General features: G+C 36.7%; 1 protein-coding gene across 1 annotated transcript in view; it reads left to right on the top strand.

Moving 5' to 3' along the window:
• LOC130234658 (plasma membrane ascorbate-dependent reductase CYBRD1) overlaps nucleotides 1-22,259 on the top strand; it is a 23,396-nt gene extending 1,137 nt beyond the window's left edge. The window contains exons 2-4 of the mRNA XM_056464899.1: nucleotides 19,639-19,847; nucleotides 21,709-21,863; nucleotides 21,943-22,259. Of these exons, the coding sequence (XP_056320874.1) occupies nucleotides 19,639-19,847; nucleotides 21,709-21,863; nucleotides 21,943-22,153 (575 nt within the window). The 3' untranslated portion in view covers nucleotides 22,154-22,259. The remainder of the gene's footprint in view (nucleotides 1-19,638; nucleotides 19,848-21,708; nucleotides 21,864-21,942) is intronic.
• The last annotated feature ends 769 nt before the right edge of the window (nucleotides 22,260-23,028 follow it).

The raw sequence follows: 23,028 nt of genomic DNA, 5'->3' as shown, positions 1-23,028 counted from the left end.
GTTCCAATCTATCAGCAAACCCAGATTTATACCATATTACTGTACCATTTTCTGACTATTGACCTCTAAACTTGCCAAAAATCGCAATACAGCAAGGCAAAAACTGCTATGCACCATTGCACTCTTTGCACAATTGGTGGCGCTATTTCTCAGTAGTCTTTGAGGGTGCCTTGAATATCTCACTGGGGTCTTATAAACAATGTTCCCATCTATCAGCAGACCCAGATTTATACCATAATACTGTACCATTTTCTGACTATTGACCTCTAAACTTGCCAAAAATCGCAATACAGTGAGGCAAAAACAGTTATGTACCATTGCACTCTGGGCACAATTGGTGGCGCTATATCTCAGCAGTCTCTGAGGGTGCGTTGAATATCTCACTGGGGTCTTGTAGACAATGTTCCCATCTATCAGCAAGCCCAGATTTATACCATATTACTGTACCATTTTCTGACTATTGACCTCTAAACTTGCCAAAAATCGCAATACAGTGAGGCAAAAACAGTTATGTACCATTGCACTCTGGGCACAATTGGTGGCGCTATATCTCAGCAGTCTCTGAGGGTGCGTTGAATATCTCACTGGGGTCTTGTAGACAATGTTCCCATCTATCAGCAAACCCAGATTCATACCATATTACTGTACCAATTTTAAGTTATTGACCTCTGAATATGCAAAAAATCGCAATACAGCGAGGCAAAAACAGTTATGTACCATTGCACTCTGGGCACAATTGGTGGCGCTATTTCTCAGTAGTCTTTGAGGGTGCGTTGAATATCTCACTGGGGTCTTGTAGACAATGTTCCCATCTATCAGCAAACCCAGATTTATACCATATTACTGTACCAATTTTAAGTTATTGACCTCTGAATATGCAAAAAATCGCAATACAGCGAGGCAAAAACAGTTATGTACCATTGCACTCTGGGCACAATTGGTGGCGCTATTTCTCAGTAGTCTTTGAGGGTGCGTTGAATATCTCACTGGGGTCTTGTAGACAATGTTCCCATCTATCAGCAAACCCAGATTTATACCATATTACTGTACCAATTTTAAGTTATTGACCTCTGAATATGCAAAAAATCGCAATACAGCTATGTACCGTTGCACTCTTGGCACAATTGGTGGCGCTATATGTCAGTAGTCTTTTAGGGTGCATTGAATATCTCACTGGGGTCTTGTAAACAATGTTCCAATCTATCAGCAAACCCAAATTCATACCACAATACTGTACCATTTTCTGGTTATTGACCTCTAAACTTGCCATAAATCGCAATACAGCAAGGCAAAAACTGCAATGTACCATTGCCCTCTTGGTACAACTGGTGGCGCTATATCTCAGCAGTCTCTGAGGGTGCGTTGAATATCTCACTGGGGTCTTATAAACAATGTTCCCATCTATCAGTAAACCCAGATTCATACCACATTACTGTACCAATTTTAAGTTATTGACCTCTAAACTTGCCAAAAATCGCAATACAGCAAGGCAAAAACTGCTATGCACCATTGCACTCTTTGCACAATTGGTGGCGCTATTTCTTAGTAGTCTTTGAGGGTGCATTGAATATCTCACTGGGGTCTTGTAGACAATGTTCCAATCTATCAGCAAACCCAGATTTATACCATATTACTGTACCATTTTCTGACTATTGACCTCTAAACTTGCCAAAAATCGCAATACAGCAAGGCAAAAACTGCTATGCACCATTGCACTCTTTGCACAATTGGTGGCGCTATTTCTCAGTAGTCTTTGAGGGTGCGTTGAATATCTCACTGGGGTCTTGTAGACAATGTTCCAATCTATCAGCAAACCCAGATTTATACCATATTACTGTACCATTTTCTGACTATTGACCTCTAAACTTGCCAAAAATCGCAATACAGCAAGGCAAAAACTGCTATGCACCATTGCACTCTTTGCACAATTGGTGGCGCTATTTCTCAGTAGTCTTTGAGGGTGCGTTGAATATCTCACTAGGGTCTTATAAACAATGTTCCCATCTATCAGCAGACCCAGATTTATACCATATTACTGTACCATTTTCTGACTATTGACCGCTAAACTTGCCAAAAATCGCAATACAGCAAGGCAAAAACTGCTATGTACCATTGCACTCTGGGCACAATTGGTGGCTCTATATCTCAGCAGTCTCTGAGGGTGCGTTGAATATCTCACTGGGGTCTTATAAACAATGTTCCCATCTATCAGCAAACCCAGATTTATACCACATTACTGTACCAATTTTAAGTTATTGACCTCTAAACTTGCCAAAAATCGCAATACAGCAAGGCAAAAACTGCTATGCACCATTGCACTCTGGGCACAATTGGTGGCGCTATATCTCAGCAGTCTCTGAGGGTGCGTTGAATATCTCACTGGGGTCTTATAAACAATGTTCCCATCTATCAGCAAACCCAGATTCATACCACATTACTGTACCAATTTTAAGTTATTGACCTCTGAACTTGCCAAAAATCGCAATACAGCGAGGCAAAAACAGTTATGTACCATTGCACTCTGGGCACAATTGGTGGCGCTATATCTCAGCAGTCTCTGAGGGTGCGTTGAATATCTCACTGGGGTCTTATAAACAATGTTCCCATCTATCAGCAAACCCAGATTTATACCACATTACTGTACCAATTTTAAGTTATTGACCTCTGAACTTGCCAAAAATCGCAATACAGCGAGGCAAAAACAGTTATGTACCATTGCACTCTGGGCACAATTGGTGGCGCTATTTCTCAGTAGTCTTTGAGGGTGCGTTGAATATCTCACTGGGGTCTTGTAGACAATGTTCCCATCTATCAGCAAACCCAGATTTATACCATATTACTGTACCAATTTTAAGTTATTGACCTCTGAATATGCAAAAAATCGCAATACAGCTATGTACCGTTGCACTCTTGGCACAATTGGTGGCGCTATATGTCAGTAGTCTTTTAGGGTGCGTTGAATATCTCACTGGGGTCTTGTAAACAATGTTCCAATCTATCAGCAAACCCAAATTCATACCACAATACTGTACCATTTTCTGGTTATTGACCTCTAAACTTGCCATAAATCGCAATACAGCAAGGCAAAAACTGCAATGTACCATTGCCCTCTTGGCACAACTGGTGGCGCTATATCTCAGCAGTCTCTAAGTGTGCATTGAATATCTCATTGGGGTCTTGTAGACAATGGTCCAATCTATCAGCAAACCCAGATTCATACCACATTACTTTACCAATTTCAGGTTCTTGACCTCTGAACTTGCCAAAAATCGCAATAAAGCTATGTACCATTGCACTCTGGGCACAATTGGTGGCGCTATATCTCAGCAGTCTCTGAGGGTGCGTTGAATATCTCACTGGGGTCTTGTAGACAATGTTCTCATCTATCAGCAAACCCAGATTCATACTACATTACTGTACCATTTTCTGATTATTGACCTCTAAACTTGCCATATATCGCAACACAGCAGGGCAAAAACAGTTATACTATTGCACTCTTGTCACAATTGGTGGCGCTATATCTCAGCAGTCTCTGAGGGTGTGTTGAACATCTCATTTGGGTCTTGTAGACCATGTTCCCATCTATTAGCACACACAGATTCATATTACATTACTGTACCATTTTCTGGTTATTGACCTCTAAACTTGCCATAAATTGCAATACAGCAAGGCAAAAAGAGCTGTACCATTGCACTCTTTGCACATTTGGTGGCACTATATCTCAGCAGTCTCTGAGGGTGCAATGAATTTCTCACTGGGGTTTTGCAGACAGTGTTCCAATCTATCAGCAAACCTAGATTCATTCCACATTAGTGTACCATGTTTTGGTTATTGACCTCTAAACTCAATAAATCATAATACAACTATGTACCATTGCACTCTTGGCACATATGGTGGCACGATATCTCAACAGTTTTTGAGGGTGCGCTGATTATCTCACTGGGGTCTTGTAGACAATGTTCCCATCTATTACCAAACCCAGATTTATACGAAATTACTGCACCATTTTCAGTTTATTGACCTCTGAACTTGTCATAAATCGCAATAAAGCAATACAAAAACAGCTACTGTATGTACCATTGCACTCTTGGCCCAATTGGTGGCGCTATATCTCAGCAGTCCTTAAGAGGGCGCTGAATAGCTCACTAGGGTCTTGTAGACAACATTTCAATCTTTCAGCAAACCCAGATTCATACCAATTTACTCGATCTATTTTCATTATTTAGATATTGCCTAATCAAAACACTTCGGGAGCCGCAACGTTACTCCATCCCATTATTTTCCCTAAATCATGCCACACTGGTGTCATTCCTTTGTGCTTGATTTGTGCCCTTAAAATAAACACTTCATTCATTTTTATTGTTTACATATTGCTTAATAAAAACACTTCGGGATCCGCGACGTCACTCTCAATCCCATTATTTTCTCTAAATCAAACCAAACTGATGACATTCGTTTCTGTTTACTCGATTTGTGCTGGATCGTGCAGTTAAATAAACACTTTATCGGTTTTAGTTGTTTAGATATAACCAAAATATTTGTGCTGGTTTGTTCGGTGGAAATGAACATCAGATATTTATATTCGTTTACGAATTTGTTATTTTCTTTTCCTCACAGTTTTTGCTCGTTTGTGCTGCCAAAACATATTATTTGTAGGCCTAAAAAAATATTAGATCGTTTAGAGGTCTCTTGACCCCAGTTGCTCCCTATTTACCAAAATAGTCTTGTTTCCTTTGTGCTGGATTGTACCTAGGAAAGTTTTTTTAATGCTGCTTCTATTATTAAAATATTAAATATTAAATTAAAGATAATGCCATCACCAGCCACCCCACATGTATGATATTCTAAAATATTTTAATTTGTATGTGCTAATATAAGTTTTGTTTTTGATGCTTTATTGTTTTAGATATTAAAATAGCCTAGGCCAGTAGGTTATTCTGAGATCTTTTTTTTTATCTAAAAAAGTGAGAAGCCCGACCAACATTTCCGACACTGCATGCATTTCTTTTCGTCAAGTAGCCAGTTCTTTGCTGACGTGCTTTTTTTACGGAGGCTGCATGAGAGAAAGCACATCTTGTTTATTTTCTTTATTTTACAAATATGCAACTTTGATGTTATTGTGTGTACATATTTTCCATGGTTATATAGACCAGGTTCTAATATTGCATAAGTGGGGGCATTATTTTACCGTGGTAAAGTGGAGCATTTCTTGGCAAGTTAAGGCTTTATTATTTAGTAATTAAATTTCATAGTTATAAAATACATTTAAATAATATTTTAACATTTTTAATTATTTATGATTATTTATTGCACCAAAGGTCATTTCAAAGGAACATTAAATGTTTGTAAACTTTTTAACTGCTTAATTTGTGTGTAAAGGCCTGATGTAAAAAGCTGTTGCTGTATTTGAGCTTTACAGTTTACAACCGTAAATCAGTTTACAGCATGTTACCGTAGTGTCTGAAAACGGTTAATTACTGTAAAAAAAGTAAACAGTTAACTACTGTAAACCTTTTAATTTTATCCTAAATATTTTATTGATATTATATATATATATATATATATATATATATATATATATATATATATATATATATATATATATATATATATATATATATATATATATATATATTAGTACTATTGACATAAAAAGACCCAATTACAAAATATTAACAAAATAAACACTCTTTATTTATTACATTGGAGATGCTTAAAACATTTTTTTAAAATTGTAAAAACATTACTTTTCAATCATTTAAATTATCTTATTAAAAAAAAAAAACATTTAAAATGACAAATCACATGAACATACATGTAAAAAACTAATTTAAGTGTCTGACCTGCATATTGTTAGGAAAGCCAATTGTTCTTAGTACTACTGACATTACACCTGACACAATTACAAAATATTCAATTTTTTTAAACATTAATAATGCTTAAAGCACTTAAGGCAAATGTGCAAAAATTACATTAAGCATTAAAATCAACAGATTGGTAAGCTGAAATTGTTCGTATGTATGTGTGTGAATGAAAGTGTATGGTTGTTTCCCAGGGATGGGTTGCGACTGGAAGGGCATCCGCTGCCTAAAACATACACTGGATAAGTTGGCGGTTCATTCCGCTGTGGCGACTCCAGGTTAATAAAGGGATTGAAAGAAAATGTATGAATGAATGAATGAATGATTAACTTAGTTTTTAAGTCACAATAAACTAATAACATATGCTGTCAAGACTACTTGATCATTTATTTTTACAGTTGGTGTACAGGTAAAAATTGCAAATGCATAAAATTTGAATCAGCACAAGAGTTCGAGCCCCAGCTGGGCCAGTCGGCATTTCTGTGTGGAGTTTGCATGTTCTCCTTGTGTTGTCATCGGTTTCCTCCAGGTGCTCCAGTTTCAAATACATATATAAGTGAACTGAATAAACAAAATTGGCCATAGTGTATATGTGTGAATGCAAGACTGTGTTCCCCAGTAATGTGATGGGTTGCAGCTGAAGGGCATCCGCAGCTTAAAACATATGCTGGATAGGTTGATGGTTCTTTGCGTGGGTTTGCATGTGTGGACATTCTTAGATGTCTTTTCCAAAAAACTTTAAACATTTATATTATTTGAAATAAAAACGGAATTTAATAAGGACTAAATAAAAGAATAAAATACTTTATACCACTTTTTTGTGCCGAAGCCATGATCCGTCTGTGTTTATATCCTTGCATACCTTCATTTAAAAAAACAGTAGTGAAACTGTGCATATTATCATTGCTATAAAAAGTATATTAAGTCGGTAACTTAGACAGTAATGCAAAGTAATAATAAATAATTGAATAAATAGCATAATGAAAAGAATAAGTGCGACCAAACTCAGTCATCAGGTCTAGTGCCCCTGTAACTTTCTTACATCAATAAACTCATTGGGTTTGAACACTCATAACACTTGCACAAACATACAAAATTCACAAATACAATTTGTCACGAATCAATTTATTGCAAAGTTTATGAAATAGAAAGAATGCAATTAATAGAGGTATTACATCTGTTAAATAATGAAAATATATTATATGAAAATATATAAAATATTCTGTAAATATGCAAGAAAGATAGTCACAATTTTATGTAAGACCTTTTAATTTAATTAGGTAATTACATACACTAATATTAATGGACAGATTATACGTCCAATGAACCAATTTCAAGGCCGAATTAAAGATTTATTTTGAAACACTTAAAAGACGTTTAAGTAGAAAAGCAACCAAAACTATATATATAGATATAAAAAAACTTTTCTATTGCAAATATTAATGTAACCTACTCTTCTTGTTTTTTATTATTATTCTTTTCCTATGTTTTTCTATATGTGAATGTCATAATTGCAAGATTTTTGTATGGTTTTGATTGTTAAACATTCATCATAAAAAAAAAACACTGACAATTTCTCTTTATCAGGTTGGACAAGCTAACCCCCACAAAGTAGTTTCATTCATTCATTCATTCATTCATTCATTCATTTTCTTTTCCGCTTAGTCCATATATTAATAAGGGGTTACCACAGTGGAATGAACCGCCAACTTATCCAGCACATATTTTACGCAGTGGATGTCCTTCTAGCTGCACTTATTCACACTCATACACAGGGACAATTTAGCCTACCCAATTCACCTGTACCGCATGTCTTTGGACTGTGGGGGGAAACCACAGCACCCGGAGGAAACTCACGCGAATGCGGAGAGAACATGCAAACTCCGCACAGAAATGCCAACTGACCTAGCCGTGGCTCGAATCAGCAACCCTTTTGATGTGAGGCGACAGCACTACCTACTGTGCCACCGCTATGCTGGTTTCAGATAAATAATAGTGCCAAGTAATGATAAAATATAAAAACATCTCGAAAAAAAAATAAATAAACTTTAGGTTGATTAACTAGATATATTCCCAGAATATGTCCTTAATTTTAGTAGATTTCTGGAGGTTACAGTGTTAACAAAACCATATTTAAAAAAAAGACTGGGACTGTTGCATCAAAACACCCATTTGCTTTCTTGCAAGGTAAACTGTTGCATTTTATTATCTTTTTGTTTAAATATCCAATTACTTGTTTCACTTGTTTTTCAATTTTGTCATAGGTGCTTATTAATTATTGTTAATAATTTCATACTTTTCTAAAAAAAAAAAGTTGTCTTGTTACAAAAAAATTTTTTGGTGTAATCAATTCTATCTTAATTTTAATTCATTATTGTTGGTCAGTTATCTACAAAATGAAGAAGAACAAATAACATTTAAGGTTAAATGAATTGCAAAATCAAAAGGGCAAAACACTAATTGTTTGCCTAAATAAACGAAAAAATATTTACAAGGCTAATGTTTTATTGTCAACTGTATGACCAAAAACAAAAGAGTTTTTGCTGTTAATGACAAAGTCATCCATAGTCCAAGTGCAATTTCACTTTAATTGCTTTAATCAAGTCTTTTGACTACAATAAGCTAGACAGGCCTTCCAAACTTTATATTTTCAGCACTGAAATAGCGTATCTAATCTCATTTTACTTTGAGAACTCAGCAGAAAATGCTTGAAGATGGGCACGCTATTCATTCATTCATTTATTCATCCATTCAATCATTCATTCATTTCATTTGCATATGTTTTACGCAATGGAGGCCCTTTCAGCTGCAACCCATCTCTGGGAAAAATTCATAAACACTCATTCACAGTCACTGATAATTTAGCTTACCCAATTCACCTGTACCGCATATATTTGGATTGTGGGGGCAACCAGAGCACCTGGAGGAAATCCACACGAATTCAGGGAGAACATGCAATCTCCTCACAGAAAGGCCAGCTGACCCAGCCGAGGCTCAAATCAGCGACCTTCTTGCTGTGAGCCGACAGCACTACCACCGCGCTGCCCTAACAATATTAACAATTGCTTAAGTTAAAAGTCGTTTTCTTTTTGCATGCATGCCTTGCGTGCTTCGCGTTTTAGCAAATGTGAATTTGCGGTTTAAAAAAATATATACATATTTAAAGTTGAAGTCAGAATAATTTGAACCCCCCCCCCCCATGAATTATTAGCCCCCGTTATTTTTCCTACCAATTACTCTCGAACAAAGAGAAGATTTTTTAACACATTTCTAATCATAGTAGTTTTGATAACTCATCCCTAATTACTGATTTATTTTATCTATGACAAGATGATAGTAAACAGTATTTTACTAGATGTTCTTCAAGACACTTCGATACAGCTTAAAGTGACAATTAAAGGCTTCACTATAGGTTAATTGGGCTAACTAGGCAGGTTATGGTAATGAAGGAAGTCTAGGCTAAGCTTAAAGGGGCTACAATTATTGAACGTGAAATGTTTTTACACACACACACACAAAAAAACGGCTTTTATTCTTGTCGAAATAAAAAACAAGACTTTCTCCAGAAGAAAAAGCAATATCAGATATACTGTAAAAAATTCAGGACATATTTTAAAAACAACGTCAGAGCAAAATAGAGTTTTAAGTCTAAGTTCTAAGTCTAAATAATGTTAAGGCGTGAATTATTTAATGATTATTTCATTTGGAAAAAAAAATGTCAAAACTGAAAACAAATTTACCAAAATATAACGGTTGAAACCAATCCCATCTGATCCAATAGATTTGACACTTTTCAGAACCGTAGTTACATGTTTTATTGACATCTGCGAAAAAGCACAGAAAAAGCACATATGTTCTCATAACAAAAGATTAAGCAATAAAAATGGTCTGAATTAATACATTTGCACAGTTAGACACAATTAAATGTTCAGTCTTTTAGGTGGGATTTAATCTTGATTTACCACTTTCAGTACATTGGACAGTAACAGAACTTGTGATTTTTGACAAATAGGGGTCAATAAACTGAAAATGGTTTAGTAAACAGGTGTGAATTTGTGTATTGGTTTGAGTGTACTGTAATAACCTCAAATTGGTAGAGTGAGTTGGTATAAACCTGGTTTGCTAATAGGTGGGGTAATAGTCCACAAGACACAGTTGCAATGATATGGCTGTACTGGCATTGCTGTATTGTGATTTATGGCAAGTTTAGAGGTCAATAACCTGAAACTGGTGGAATAAACTGGTATGAATCTGGGTTTGCAGATTGAAGGGAACATTTCCTACAGATCCCCATGTGAGATATTCAACGCAACCTCTCAGACAGATGAGATACAGCACCACCAATAGTGCCAAGAGTGCGATGGTACAGCTGTTTTTGCCTTGCTGTATTGCGATTTTTTTGCATATTCAGAGGTCAATAACTTAAAATTGGTACAGTAATGTGGTATAAATCTGGGTTTGCTGATAGATAGGAACATTGTTTATAAGACCCCAGTGAGATATTCAACGCACCCTCAAAGACTACTGAGATATAGCGCCACCAATTGTGCCCAGAGTGCAATGGTACATGACTGTTTTTGCCTCGCTGTATTGCGATTTTTGGCAAGTTCAGAGGTCAATAACTTAAAATTGGTACAGTAATGTGGTATGAATCTGGGTTTGCTGATAGATGGGAACATTGTTTATAAGACCCCAGTTAGATATTCAACGCACCCTCTGAGACTGCTGAGATATAGCGCCACCAATTGTGCCCAGAGTGCAACGGTACATAACTTTTTTTGCCTCGCTGTATTGCGATTTTTTGCATATTCAGAGGTGAATAACTTAAAATTGGTACAGTGATGTGGTATGAATCTGGGTTTGCTGATAGATTGGAACATTGTCTACAAGACCCCAGTGAGATATTCAACGCACCCTCAAAGACTACTGAGAAATAGCGCCACCAATTGTGCAAAGAGTGCAATGGTGCATAGCAGTTTTTGCCTTGCTGTATTGCGATTTTTGGCATATTCAGAGGTCAATAACTTAAAATTGGTACAGTAATATGGTATAAATCTGGGTTTGCTGATAGATGGGAACATTGTTTATAAGACCCCAGTGAGATATTCAACGCACCCTCAGAGACTGCTGAGATATAGCGCCACCAATTGTGCAAAGAGTGCAATGGTACATGGCAGTTTTTGCCTTGCTGTATTGCGATTTTTGGCATATTCAGAGGTCAATAACTTAAAATTGGTACAGTAATGTGGTATAAATCTGGGTTTGCTGATAGATGGGAACATTGTTTATAAGACCCCAGTGAGATATTCAACGCACCCTCAGAGACTGCTGAGATATAGCGCCACCAATTGTGCCCAGAGTGCAATGGTACATAACTGTTTTTGCCTCGCTGTATTGCGATTTTTTGCATATTCAGAGGTCAATAACTTAAAATTGGTACAGTAATGTAGTATGAATCTGGGTTTGCTGATAGATGGGAACATTGTTTATAAGACCCCAGTGAGATATTCAACGCACCCTCAGAGACTGTTGAGATATAGCGCCACCAATTGTGCCCAGAGGGCAATGGTACATTGCAGTTTTTGCCTTGCTGTATTGCGATTTATGGCAAGTTTAGAGGTCAATAACCAGAAAATGGTACAGTATTGTGGTATAAATTTGGGTTTGCTGATAGATTGGAACATTGTTTACAAGACCCCAGTGAGATATTCAACGCACCCTAAAAGACTACTGATATATAGCGCCACCAATTGTGCCAAGAGTGCAACAATACATAGCTGTATTGCGATTTTTTGCATATTCAGAGGTCAATAACTTAAAATTGGTACAGTAATATGGTATAAATCTGGGTTTGCTGATAGATGGGAACATTGTCTACAAGACCCCAGTGAGATATTCAACGCACCCTCAGAGACTGCTGAGATATAGCGCCACCAATTGTGCCCAGAGTGCAATGGTGCATAGCAGTTTTTGCCTTGCTGTATTGCGATTTTTGGCAAGTTCAGAGGTCAATAACTTAAAATTGGTACAGTAATGTGGTATGAATCTGGGTTTGCTGATAGATTGGAACATTGTCTACAAGACCCCAGTGAGATATTCAACGCACCCTCAAAGACTACTAAGAAATAGCGCCACCAATTGTGCCCAGAGTGCAATGGTGCATAGCAGTTTTTGCCTTGCTGTATTGCGATTTTTGGCAAGTTTAGAGGTCAATAACTTAAAATTGGTACAGTAATGTGGTATGAATCTGGGTTTGCTGATAGATGGGAACATTGTTTATAAGACCCAAGTGATATATTCAACGCACCCTCAGAGACTGCTGAGATATAGCGCCACCAATTGTGCAAAAAGTGCAATGGTACAACTGTTTTTGCCTCGCTGTATTGCGATTTTTGGCAAGTTCAGAGGTCAATAACTTAAAATTGGTACAGTAATGTGGTATAAATCTGGGTTTGCTGATAGATGGGAACATTGTTTATAAGACCCCAGTGAGATATTCAACGCACCCTCAGAGACTGTTGAGATATAGAGCCACCAGTTGTGCCAAGAGGGCAATGGTACATAGCAGTTTTTGCCTTGCTGTATTGCGATTTATGGCAAGTTTAGAGGTCAATAACCAGAAAATGGTACAGTATTGTGGTATGAATTTGGGTTTGCTGATAGATTGGAACATTGTTTACAAGACCCCAGTGAGATATTCAACGCACCCTAAAAGACTACTGACATATAGCGCCACCAATTGTGCCAAGAGTGCAACAATACATAGCTGTATTGCGATTTTTTGCATATTCAGAGGTCAATAACTTAAAATTGGTACAGTAATATGGTATGAATCTGGGTTTGCTGATAGATGGGAACATTGTCTACAAGACCCCAGTGAGATATTCAACGCACCCTCAGAGACTGCTGAGATATAGCGCCACCAATTGTGCCCAGAGTGCAATGGTACATAACTGTTTTTGCCTCGCTGTATTGCGATTTTTTTGCATATTCAGAGGTCAATAACTTAAAATTGGTACAGTAATGTAGTATGAATCTGGGTTTGCTGATAGATGGGAACATTGTTTATAAGACCCCAGTGAGATATTCAACGCACCCTCAAAGACTACTAAGAAATAGCGCCACCAATTGTGCCCAGAGTGCAATGGTGCATAGTAGTTTTTGCCTTGCTGTATTGCGATTTTTGGCAAGTTTAGAGGTCAATAACTTAAAATTGGTACAGTAATGTGGTATGAATCTGGGTTTGCTGATAGATGGGAACATTGTTTATAAGACCCAAGTGATATATTCAACGCACCCTCAGAGACTGCTGAGATATAGCGCCACCAATTGTGCCCAGAGTGCAATGGTACATAACTGTTTTTGCCATGCTGTATTGCAATTTATGGCAAGTTCAGAGATCCATAACCTAAAATTGGTAGAGTACATTGATATTATTCTGGGTTTGCTGATAGATTGGAACATTGTCTACAAGACCCTAGTGAGATATTCAACGCACCCTCAAAGACTACTGAGAAATAGCGCCACCAATTGTGCCCAGAGTGCAATGGTACATAACTGTTTTTGCCTTGCTGTATTGCGATTTTTGGCAAGTTTAGAGGTCAATAGTCAGAAAATGGTACAGTAATATGGTATAAATCTGGGTTTGCTGATAGATGGGAACATTTTTTATAAGACCCAAGTGAGATATTCAACGCACCCTCAGAGACTGCTGAGATATAGCGCCACCAATTGTGCCCAGAGTGCAATGATACAACTGTTTTTGCCTCGCTGTATTGCGATTTTTGGCAAGTTCAGAGGTTAATAACTTAAAATTGGTACAGTAATGTGGTATGGATCTGGGTTTGCTGATAGATGGGAACATTGTTTATAAGACCCCAGTGAGATATTCAACGCACCCTCAGAGACTGCTGAGATATAGCGCCACCAATTGTGCCCAGAGTGCAATGGTACATAACTGTTTTTGCCATGCTGTATTGCAATTTATGGCAAGTTCAGAGGTCAATAACTTAAAATTGGTACAGTAATGTAGTATGAATCTAGGTTTGCTGATAGATGGGAACATTGTTTATAAGACCCCAGTGAGATATTCAACGCACCCTCAGAGACTGCTGAGATATAGCGCCACCAATTGTGCCCAGAGTGCAATGGTACATAACTGTTTTTGCCTCGCTGTATTGCGATTTTTTGCATATTCAGAGGTCAATAACTTAAAATTGGTACAGTAATGTAGTATGAATCTGGGTTTGCTGATAGATGGGAACATTGTTTATAAGACCCCAGTGAGATATTCAACGCACCCTCAAAGACTACTAAGAAATAGCGCCACCAATTGTGCCCAGAGTGCAATGGTGCATAGTAGTTTTTGCCTTGCTGTATTGCGATTTTTGGCAAGTTTAGAGGTCAATAACTTAAAATTGGTACAGTAATGTGGTATGAATCTGGGTTTGCTGATAGATGGGAACATTGTTTATAAGACCCAAGTGATATATTCAACGCACCCTCAGAGACTGCTGAGATATAGCGCCACCAATTGTGCCCAGAGTGCAATGGTACATAACTGTTTTTGCCTCGCTGTATTGCGATTTTTGGCAAGTTCAGAGGTTAATAACTTAAAATTGGTACAGTAATGTGGTATGGATCTGGGTTTGCTGATAGATGGGAACATTGTTTATAAGACCCCAGTGAGATATTCAACGCACCCTCAGAGACTGCTGAGATATAGCGCCACCAATTGTGCCCAGAGTGCAATGGTACATAACTGTTTTTGCCATGCTGTATTGCAATTTATGGCAAGTTCAGAGATCCATAACCTAAAATTGGTAGAGTACATTGATATTATTCTGGGTTTGCTGATAGATTGGAACATTGTCTACAAGACCCTAGTGAGATATTCAACGCACCCTCAAAGACTACTGAGAAATAGCGCCACCAATTGTGCCCAGAGTGCAATGGTACATAACTGTTTTTGCCTTGCTGTATTGCGATTTTTGGCAAGTTTAGAGGTCAATAGTCAGAAAATGGTACAGTTATATGGTATAAATCTGGGTTTGCTGATAGATGGGAACATTTTTTATAAGACCCAAGTGAGATATTCAACGCACCCTCAGAGACTGCTGAGATATAGCGCCACCAATTGTGCCCAGAGTGCAATGATACAACTGTTTTTGCCTCGCTGTATTGCGATTTTTGGCAAGTTCAGAGGTTAATAACTTAAAATTGGTACAGTAATGTGGTATGGATCTGGGTTTGCTGATAGATGGGAACATTGTTTATAAGACCCCAGTGAGATATTCAACGCACCCTCAGAGACTGCTGAGATATAGCGCCACCAATTGTGCCCAGAGTGCAATGGTACATAACTGTTTTTGCCATGCTGTATTGCAATTTATGGCAAGTTCAGAGATCCATAACCTAAAATTGGTAGAGTACATTGATATTATTCTGGGTTTGCTGATAGATTGGAACATTGTCTACAAGACCCTAGTGAGATATTCAACGCACCCTCAAAGACTACTGAGAAATAGCGCCACCAATTGTGCCCAGAGTGCAATGGTACAACTGTTTTTGCCTTGCTGTATTGCGATTTTTGGCAAGTTTAGAGGTCAATAGTCAGAAAATGGTACAGTAATATGGTATAAATCTGGGCTTGCTGATAGATGGGAACATTTTTTATAAGACCCCAGTGAGATATTCAACGCACCCTCAGAGACTGCTGAGATATAGCGCCACCAATTGTGCCCAGAGTGCAATGATACAACTGTTTTTGCCTCGCTGTATTGCGATTTTTGGCAAGTTCAGAGGTCAATAACTTAAAATTGGTACAGTAATGTGGTATGAATCTGGGTTTGCTGATAGATTGGAACATTGTCTACAAGACCCCAGTGAGATATTCAACGCACCCTCAGAGACTGCTGAGATATAGCGCCACCGATTGTGCTCAGAGTGCAATGGTGCATAGCAGTTTTTGCCTCACAATCTGGGTTTGCTGATAGATTGGACATTGTCTACAAGACCCAAGTGTGATATTCAACACACCCTCAAAGACTACAGAGATATAGCACCAACAATTGTGCCAAAAGTGCAACGGTACATAGCTGTTTTTGCCTTGCTGTTTTGCAATTTATGGCAAGTTCAGAGATCAATAACATAAAATTGGTAGAGTACATTGATTTTTTTTCTGGGTTTGCTGATAGATGGGAAGATTGCCTACAAGACCCAAATAAGATTTTCAACTAACTCTCAATGACCACTGAGATACAGCGCCACCAAATGTGCCAAGAGTGCATTGGAACAACTGTTCTGCTGTGTCATTATTAACTAACAAATTAACTAGTGGTACGTAGCCTGAAAATGCTGGTGTTTAATTTGTGTATTATTTTACTGTGATAGACAAGTACAATATGTATAAGCATTTAGTAAAATATCTATTTTTTAAATAAAATACCAACAATAAGCTTATTAATAAAAATAATAATATTTTTTATTATTGTTATTATTACTATTATTATTATTAGTAGTTGTAGTAGTAGTAGTACTGATAAATTCATGTCAATTTGTATAGGTTCATAGTTAATTTGTCTATATATATATATATATATATATATATATATATATATATATATATATATATATATATATATATATATATATATATATATATATATATATATATATATATATTTAGTTGGCCTTTCTATGTGGAGTTTTCTTGTTCTCCCCACGTTTCCTCTGGGTCCTCCGGTTTCCCCCACAGTCCAAAGACATGCAGTATAACTAAATTGGGAAGGCTAAATTGTCCATAGTGTATGACTGTGGATCTTTCCCAGAGATGGGTTGCAGTTGGAAGGGCATCGTAAACCATGCGTAAACCATCTGCTGGAGAAGTTGGCGGTTCATTCCGCTGTGGCGACCAAAGTTTAATAAAGGGAATAAGCCGAAAAGAAAATGAATGAGTACATATACACACACTTAAATAAACACAGACACAAGAAAATGTATTTTATTGTGTGTATATATATATATATATATATATATATATATATATATATGTATATGTGTGTAGAGAGAGAGAGAGAGAGAGAGAGAGAGAGAGAGAGAGAGAGAGACATATTTTACACACATATTTATAAATAGGTACATATTTATACATTTTCATAAGGTATATAGATTAATTGGCATTTACATGTAATCAGTACAATATGTATAAGTTCATTGTAAAATATTTTTATTTCACTACTACTAGTACTACTACTACTAATAATAAAAATAATAATAACAATTATTATTAAATCATTATGTATTAGCATATTTATTTTGTATAAATTTATAACACAAACATAATATTATTATCTTTAGTGTTAAACATTTTTAATGTTAAAATATATACACACACACACACACACACACACACATAGTTTATAGTACACACATATAAAGTATGTAGTAGGCACACAAATACATATAGGTTACAAGTAAAACAATAAATGAATATGCAAAAAACTTGGCATATAGCACCTCCAACTGGGCATTTATTGAAATGTCTGTATTTTTACATTTTTTTTAAGGTCTGTCTTTTCAATGGTATAGAATTATACATATTTATACATATGCAGATGCATGATATATATACTATTAGCCTGTTGTGTAATATTAAAGACAACACGGTACAGTAATTAATTATGCAATAGCTCATTTAGTTCAATTCACATTCATTTGTATAAGGTATATAAAAATGTGTATAAAAAGTGCATTGTCTGTTCTTTGAAACAATAGGTTTAACAAAACTAGTATTGTATTTACAGGCGTGGGTGTCTAATACAAATTTTAGTATTTGCAGATAAAACATGCAGTAACTTTTACAACTTGAATAATTCAAAAGAATTATTTTGTATCTAAAATCCTTGCAGAGGCAGGCACTGTCTATACATAGGTGGGTCAGGTGAAGTCTTCATAAAGGACAATATTTCTGAAAAAAAAAACAGAAATATATTGTACTCAAACGATGGCACTGTCAATAATAATCGATGATGTACTTAGATTTCATGCTTGCAGCCCGTTTTCTGTCTTATATCAGTTTCATTTAGCCTTTTTCGTTTTTCAAAAAGGAACACAAATAAACACGGTCCCTAAGTTGAGCGCGAATAAGAAGCTGAAAAACAGAAGCGTCGCGGTTTTTAAGGTGGACCGCATAGCGTCAATAAGAAGCTGCGAATAAGAAGCTGGATTCAGCCTCGTGCGTTTTTCTCGCAACAAAAAACAAACTAATAGAAAATGAAGCAAAACTCGCATAAGGTTACGTTGAACTTTTTTAAATACATTGAACATCATTAGAGAAATGTTCCGTGCTATATTTTTGGGTAAACGTTAGGCTTGAATGCTTTGAATGGAGCATCCCAAGCAATGTTGTGTTTGATTGACGTCTAATAATAGAGGTCTAAACGCAACTTAGCTAATATGGAGCTACATCAGTATCAAAAATAAAACATTTACAAAATAAAGTTCATACATGGACAGCACAATTCACATGAACAAAATCCAATTTGAAATTTAAAACAAAACAACACACAATTTGTTAATTCACAAGTAAAAACCATAAATATTTTCGCTAAATGAATTGGATTTATTTATTTACGAATCGTGTTTTTAATTTACTAATTGGATTTGTGTATGTTTGAATTGTGTTTTGCAGTTACAAATTGCATTTGTGTATGTTTAAATTGTGTTTTGCGTTTACAAATTGGATTTGTGTATGTTTATATTGTGCTTTGTGTTTACAAATTGGATTTGTGTATTTTTGAATTGTGTTTTGAGTTTACAAATTAGGTTTTTGTAATTACGAATCGTGTTTTGAATTACGAATTGAATTTGTGTATTTTTTTTATCGTTTTTTGAGTTTACGAATTGCATGTTTTTGAATTGCGTTTTGAAATTGCAAATTGTATTTTTGTATTTAAGAATTTATTTTGATTTGATGAATTGGATTTGCTTATTTTTGAATCATGTTTTGAATTCACTTGTAAATGAGAATTGTGTTGTAGTTGTGTTGATGTTTTCATTTTATTTTATAAATGTATTATTTTTGAGACTAATCTGGCTCCATAGCTAAAGCCAGGCTAAATTTAAACAATCAGTAATACTCTAATAGATGTCTAACATAGTAAAAACTAGCCTTGTCATGGTATACACTGATTAGATAGACTTTGTAGTATTTATTCCTGCCTATTTGATGACTATAGTCTTAAATTTCCACTGACAGCATAATTATGTAGCTTTGTTTTAGGCTAGCCATCTATGTTTAGACTTCTTTTAAACACAAAAATACTTGCTGAGATGTGAGGATGGAAAAAAAAAATGCATGTTTAGTTGTCATTCAGCTAAATCAGCCATACGATGACCACATTATGATAATTTGTCAGTATGACCACATAATATTGATCAACACTGTTTTAATGTTACGGAAAGAACATTTAAATAGCGTTGAGAGAACCTTGCCAGAATGTCAGTGAAAAATCAGAGAATGCTCTTGGTATTGAGGTAAAGTTGGTTTTACATTCCCACATTAATTCAGTAACGACTGGTGACACGCTCCCTATATTGTTTACCATGGTACTTTTAAATATTCGGTCTGAAATCACATGTATGTATGATCTCAAAACAACATCAGCACTATTTAATTGACAGCAAATTATATTATCAAGGAGAAATTTCAAATGTGTGAATATAAAACTAACCTTATATCAATGGTTTCTCGGGACCTGTTTGTATTCTTCCTCAGCAATTGTAGTGTACAGACTGCCATGGACCTGGAGGTGCAGTAAGCAGATGATGAAGTTGATCCATGCAGGGCTGCATATTCTCGCCTTCATCTTGGCTGTGATTTCTGTGGTGGCTGTGTTTGATTTCCACAATGCCAAAAACATTCCCAATATGTACAGTCTTCACAGCTGGGTTGGTCTGGCTGCTGTAATACTGTACCCGTCTCAGGTATGAATTCACAGATGCTCTGGTGTACATCTACGGGGTCAAAGCAGGTGCTATAAGGGAAATTTTACATCTTATAGAGGTAAACTGGATGTATGGCAGATTTATTTAAATCAGTGATGAATGAAGTACGCACAAAAAATATCATTTGCTGCTTGTTTAAGCTACTTATTTAAAATGAGTTGAAACAATACAATTCTTAAGGTTTTTTGGGGTAACTTGTTTTGTTCAATCCACTTAAATTTGTAAAAATGATTAATTCAACTTAATCTATTTGTGTTGAGACAACATGAATGAATTGTGTGGAACCCTGCATTTACAATGTACACTTAAAAATTGCTGCTTGTTCAAACAACTTAATTGGGATAGAGGTAGATGTTAATAAAATACATTTTAATGGGTAATTTAATAAATGATATGAATAGTATTTGATATAAATACTGTTATATAACTGTGATGGTTGGGTTTAGGATTGGGTTAGGGGTAGATGTTAATAAAATACGATTAATGGATAATTTAATAAATAATTCTCCTTCTAGCCGCAGCTGTATCCCTTTTAGCAACAACCCTAAAGCCCACCACACCACATCTTTACATCGTTTTCTATATGTTGCTAATTGACAAGGAAAGACATCAAATACGGCAGTGTTTCCCAACCCTGTTCCTGAAGGCACACCAGCAGTACACATTTTCAACCTCTCCCTAATCAAACACACCTGAATCAACTTATCATAACATCAGAAGAGACTCCAACACCTGAAGTTAATGGGTCAGAAAAGGGAGACATCCAAAATATGTACTGTTGGTGTGCCTCCAGGAACAGGGTTGGGAAACACTGATCTAGGCCTGAATGATAAACCTTTTATAAACCAAAAGAAACTCCTATTTGGCTGAAACACTGAAATACGGAATAGTACCGAGTGTGCATACACTGCACTGTGACAAAAAAAAAAACAAATCAATTTTTAGGGAATAAAAAAAGAAACGTTAAAGGAACTTTTTTTTTTGTAAATATGCTAATTTTACAGCTTCCCTAAAGTTAAACAGTTTGAGTTTTACAGTTTTTTTTTAATCCAATCAGCTGATCTCCAACTCTGGTGGGAGCACTTTTAGCTTAGCTTAGCATAGATAATTGAATCAGATTAGACTATTAGCATCTTAGAAAAAATACCCAAGGGCTTTTGATGATTTTCCTATTTAAAGCTTGACTCTTCTGTTGTTACATCATCCACTAAGACCGACGAACAAAACTTAAAAGTTGCTATTGTAGGCTAGAAACTACTCGCGATCTATACTTTAACCAAAGAGCTTAGAATGACCAAGAGGTGACACTCAATAGAACGTTACATTGCAACAGCCCCGGATTCCGCCATTTTGTAGTGAAAGCGATCGGCTGTCCATTGGATCTGATTGCTGTCGCGATTGCAAGCTGCTGCTTTGTTTTTTATTTATTTTTTTTTAAAAAGCGCATTAAAGCTGAGATACAACCTGAAAGACGACAATACAACACTCACTATCACAATCACCAGCACTTTTAATAGTTTATTTTACAGACTTATAATATGCTGTTGTCATATTGGAATTTTCATTCCAAAATGGCCGCTGCACAACCTAGTGGCTATTTCCCAAATCGCACTAGAGTGTCGCCTCTTGGTGATTCTTTGCTTAAACTTTGCTGCCGTACCATGGCTGCAGCAGGCGCAATGACATTAATGTAAACACAGACATCAAACCAAAAAACTCAGATCTCTGACAAAAGATTTGTTCATCAAGCATAAATTGATGTGTGATGCTTGGTATTTCAGATTTGTATGTGCATTGCATGTAGCCGATTGTGATGTAGCTCTTCTCTCTGGTGATTCAGATAGTGTTGGGGATCGCTGTGTATCTGATACCAGTCACTCCAGTGCGTGTGCGTGCAGCTCTTATGCCTCTGCACATCTACAGCGGCCTCTTCATCTTCATTAGTGTCATCGCCACAGCTCTCATGGGCATCACTGAGAAACTCATATTTAGCCTGTAAGTGCTGCTTCAGATTAAAAACACACACACAAATGCGCTTCCTGTCTACAAATGTGTTGTCTGTCATGTGTTTCAGGAAAAGTCCTGCTTATAAAGACTCTCCGCCTGAAGCCGTGTTGGTGAATGTTCTCGGGCTGCTCATTGCTGCATTCGGAGCTCTTGTTGTCTGGATTGCTACTCGCTCCGCTTGGAAGAGGCCAAGAGAAGAAATAGCGCAAACATTGTCCAATAACACCACAAGTCCAGAGGAGATCAAAGTGGGCACTGATATGACCACAACAAGCTGAATCCAGCTTTGAGATTCGCAGATGTAATGGAAAGCAGAAGAGTCTGCGTGAGACGACCTGTTTTGAGAAGTTTGTCAATTTCATTTAAAGGGTTAGTTCACTCAAACATGTCAAGTCTGTTATTAATTACTCGCACTCATGACGTTCCAATCTCCTTGAGACCTTTGTTCATCTTCAAAACGTTTAGACCTAAAGTTAAGGCATTTTAGATGAATTCAGAGAGCTCCCTCATCCTCCATAGACAGCAGCAATCCAGAGACGTCCAAAAAAAGGAAGCAAAAATATTGTCAAAACATTTCTCGTGATTTCCGTGGTTCAGCTGTAATCATACGAAGCTCCATAAACGTTTTTGTGCGCAACAAAAAAATCCTTTTTACACCCACATTAGGTCAGGTTGTTTATATGGCATATTAAATTCAATTCACCTTTATTTGTATAGTGCTTTTACAATGTAGATTGTGTCAAAGCAGCTTCACATAAAGGGTCATAGTAAATATGAACAGTGTAGTTCAGTTTTGTAGTGTCAATTCAGTTCAGTTTAGCTCAGTTCAGTGTGGTTTAATATTCACTACTGAGAGTCCAAACACTGAAGAGCAAATCCAACGATGCGCAGCTCTATAGATCCCGAACCATGCTAGCCAGTGGCGACAGCGGAGAGGGGAAAAAAAAACTTTACTAAATGGCGGAAGTGAAGAAAAAAAACCTTGAGAGAAACCAGACTCAGTTGGGCACGACCATTTTAATTTCTCCGCTGGCCAAACGTCTTGTGCAGAGCTGCAGTCTCAGTGGCGGAGGCTGGAAGCTGGCCTCAGCGAAGACTCGTCTGTCTCTGGAGCGTCACAGGAATCAGTCTCATGTTCTCCACTCTTCCATGA

Source organism: Danio aesculapii, chromosome 9 (assembly GCF_903798145.1).
Source record: "Danio aesculapii chromosome 9, fDanAes4.1, whole genome shotgun sequence".
Taxonomy (NCBI): domain Eukaryota; kingdom Metazoa; phylum Chordata; class Actinopteri; order Cypriniformes; family Danionidae; genus Danio; species Danio aesculapii.
The sequence above is the reverse complement of the archived record's forward strand: the minus strand, read 5'-3'. Positions and strand labels throughout refer to the sequence as shown.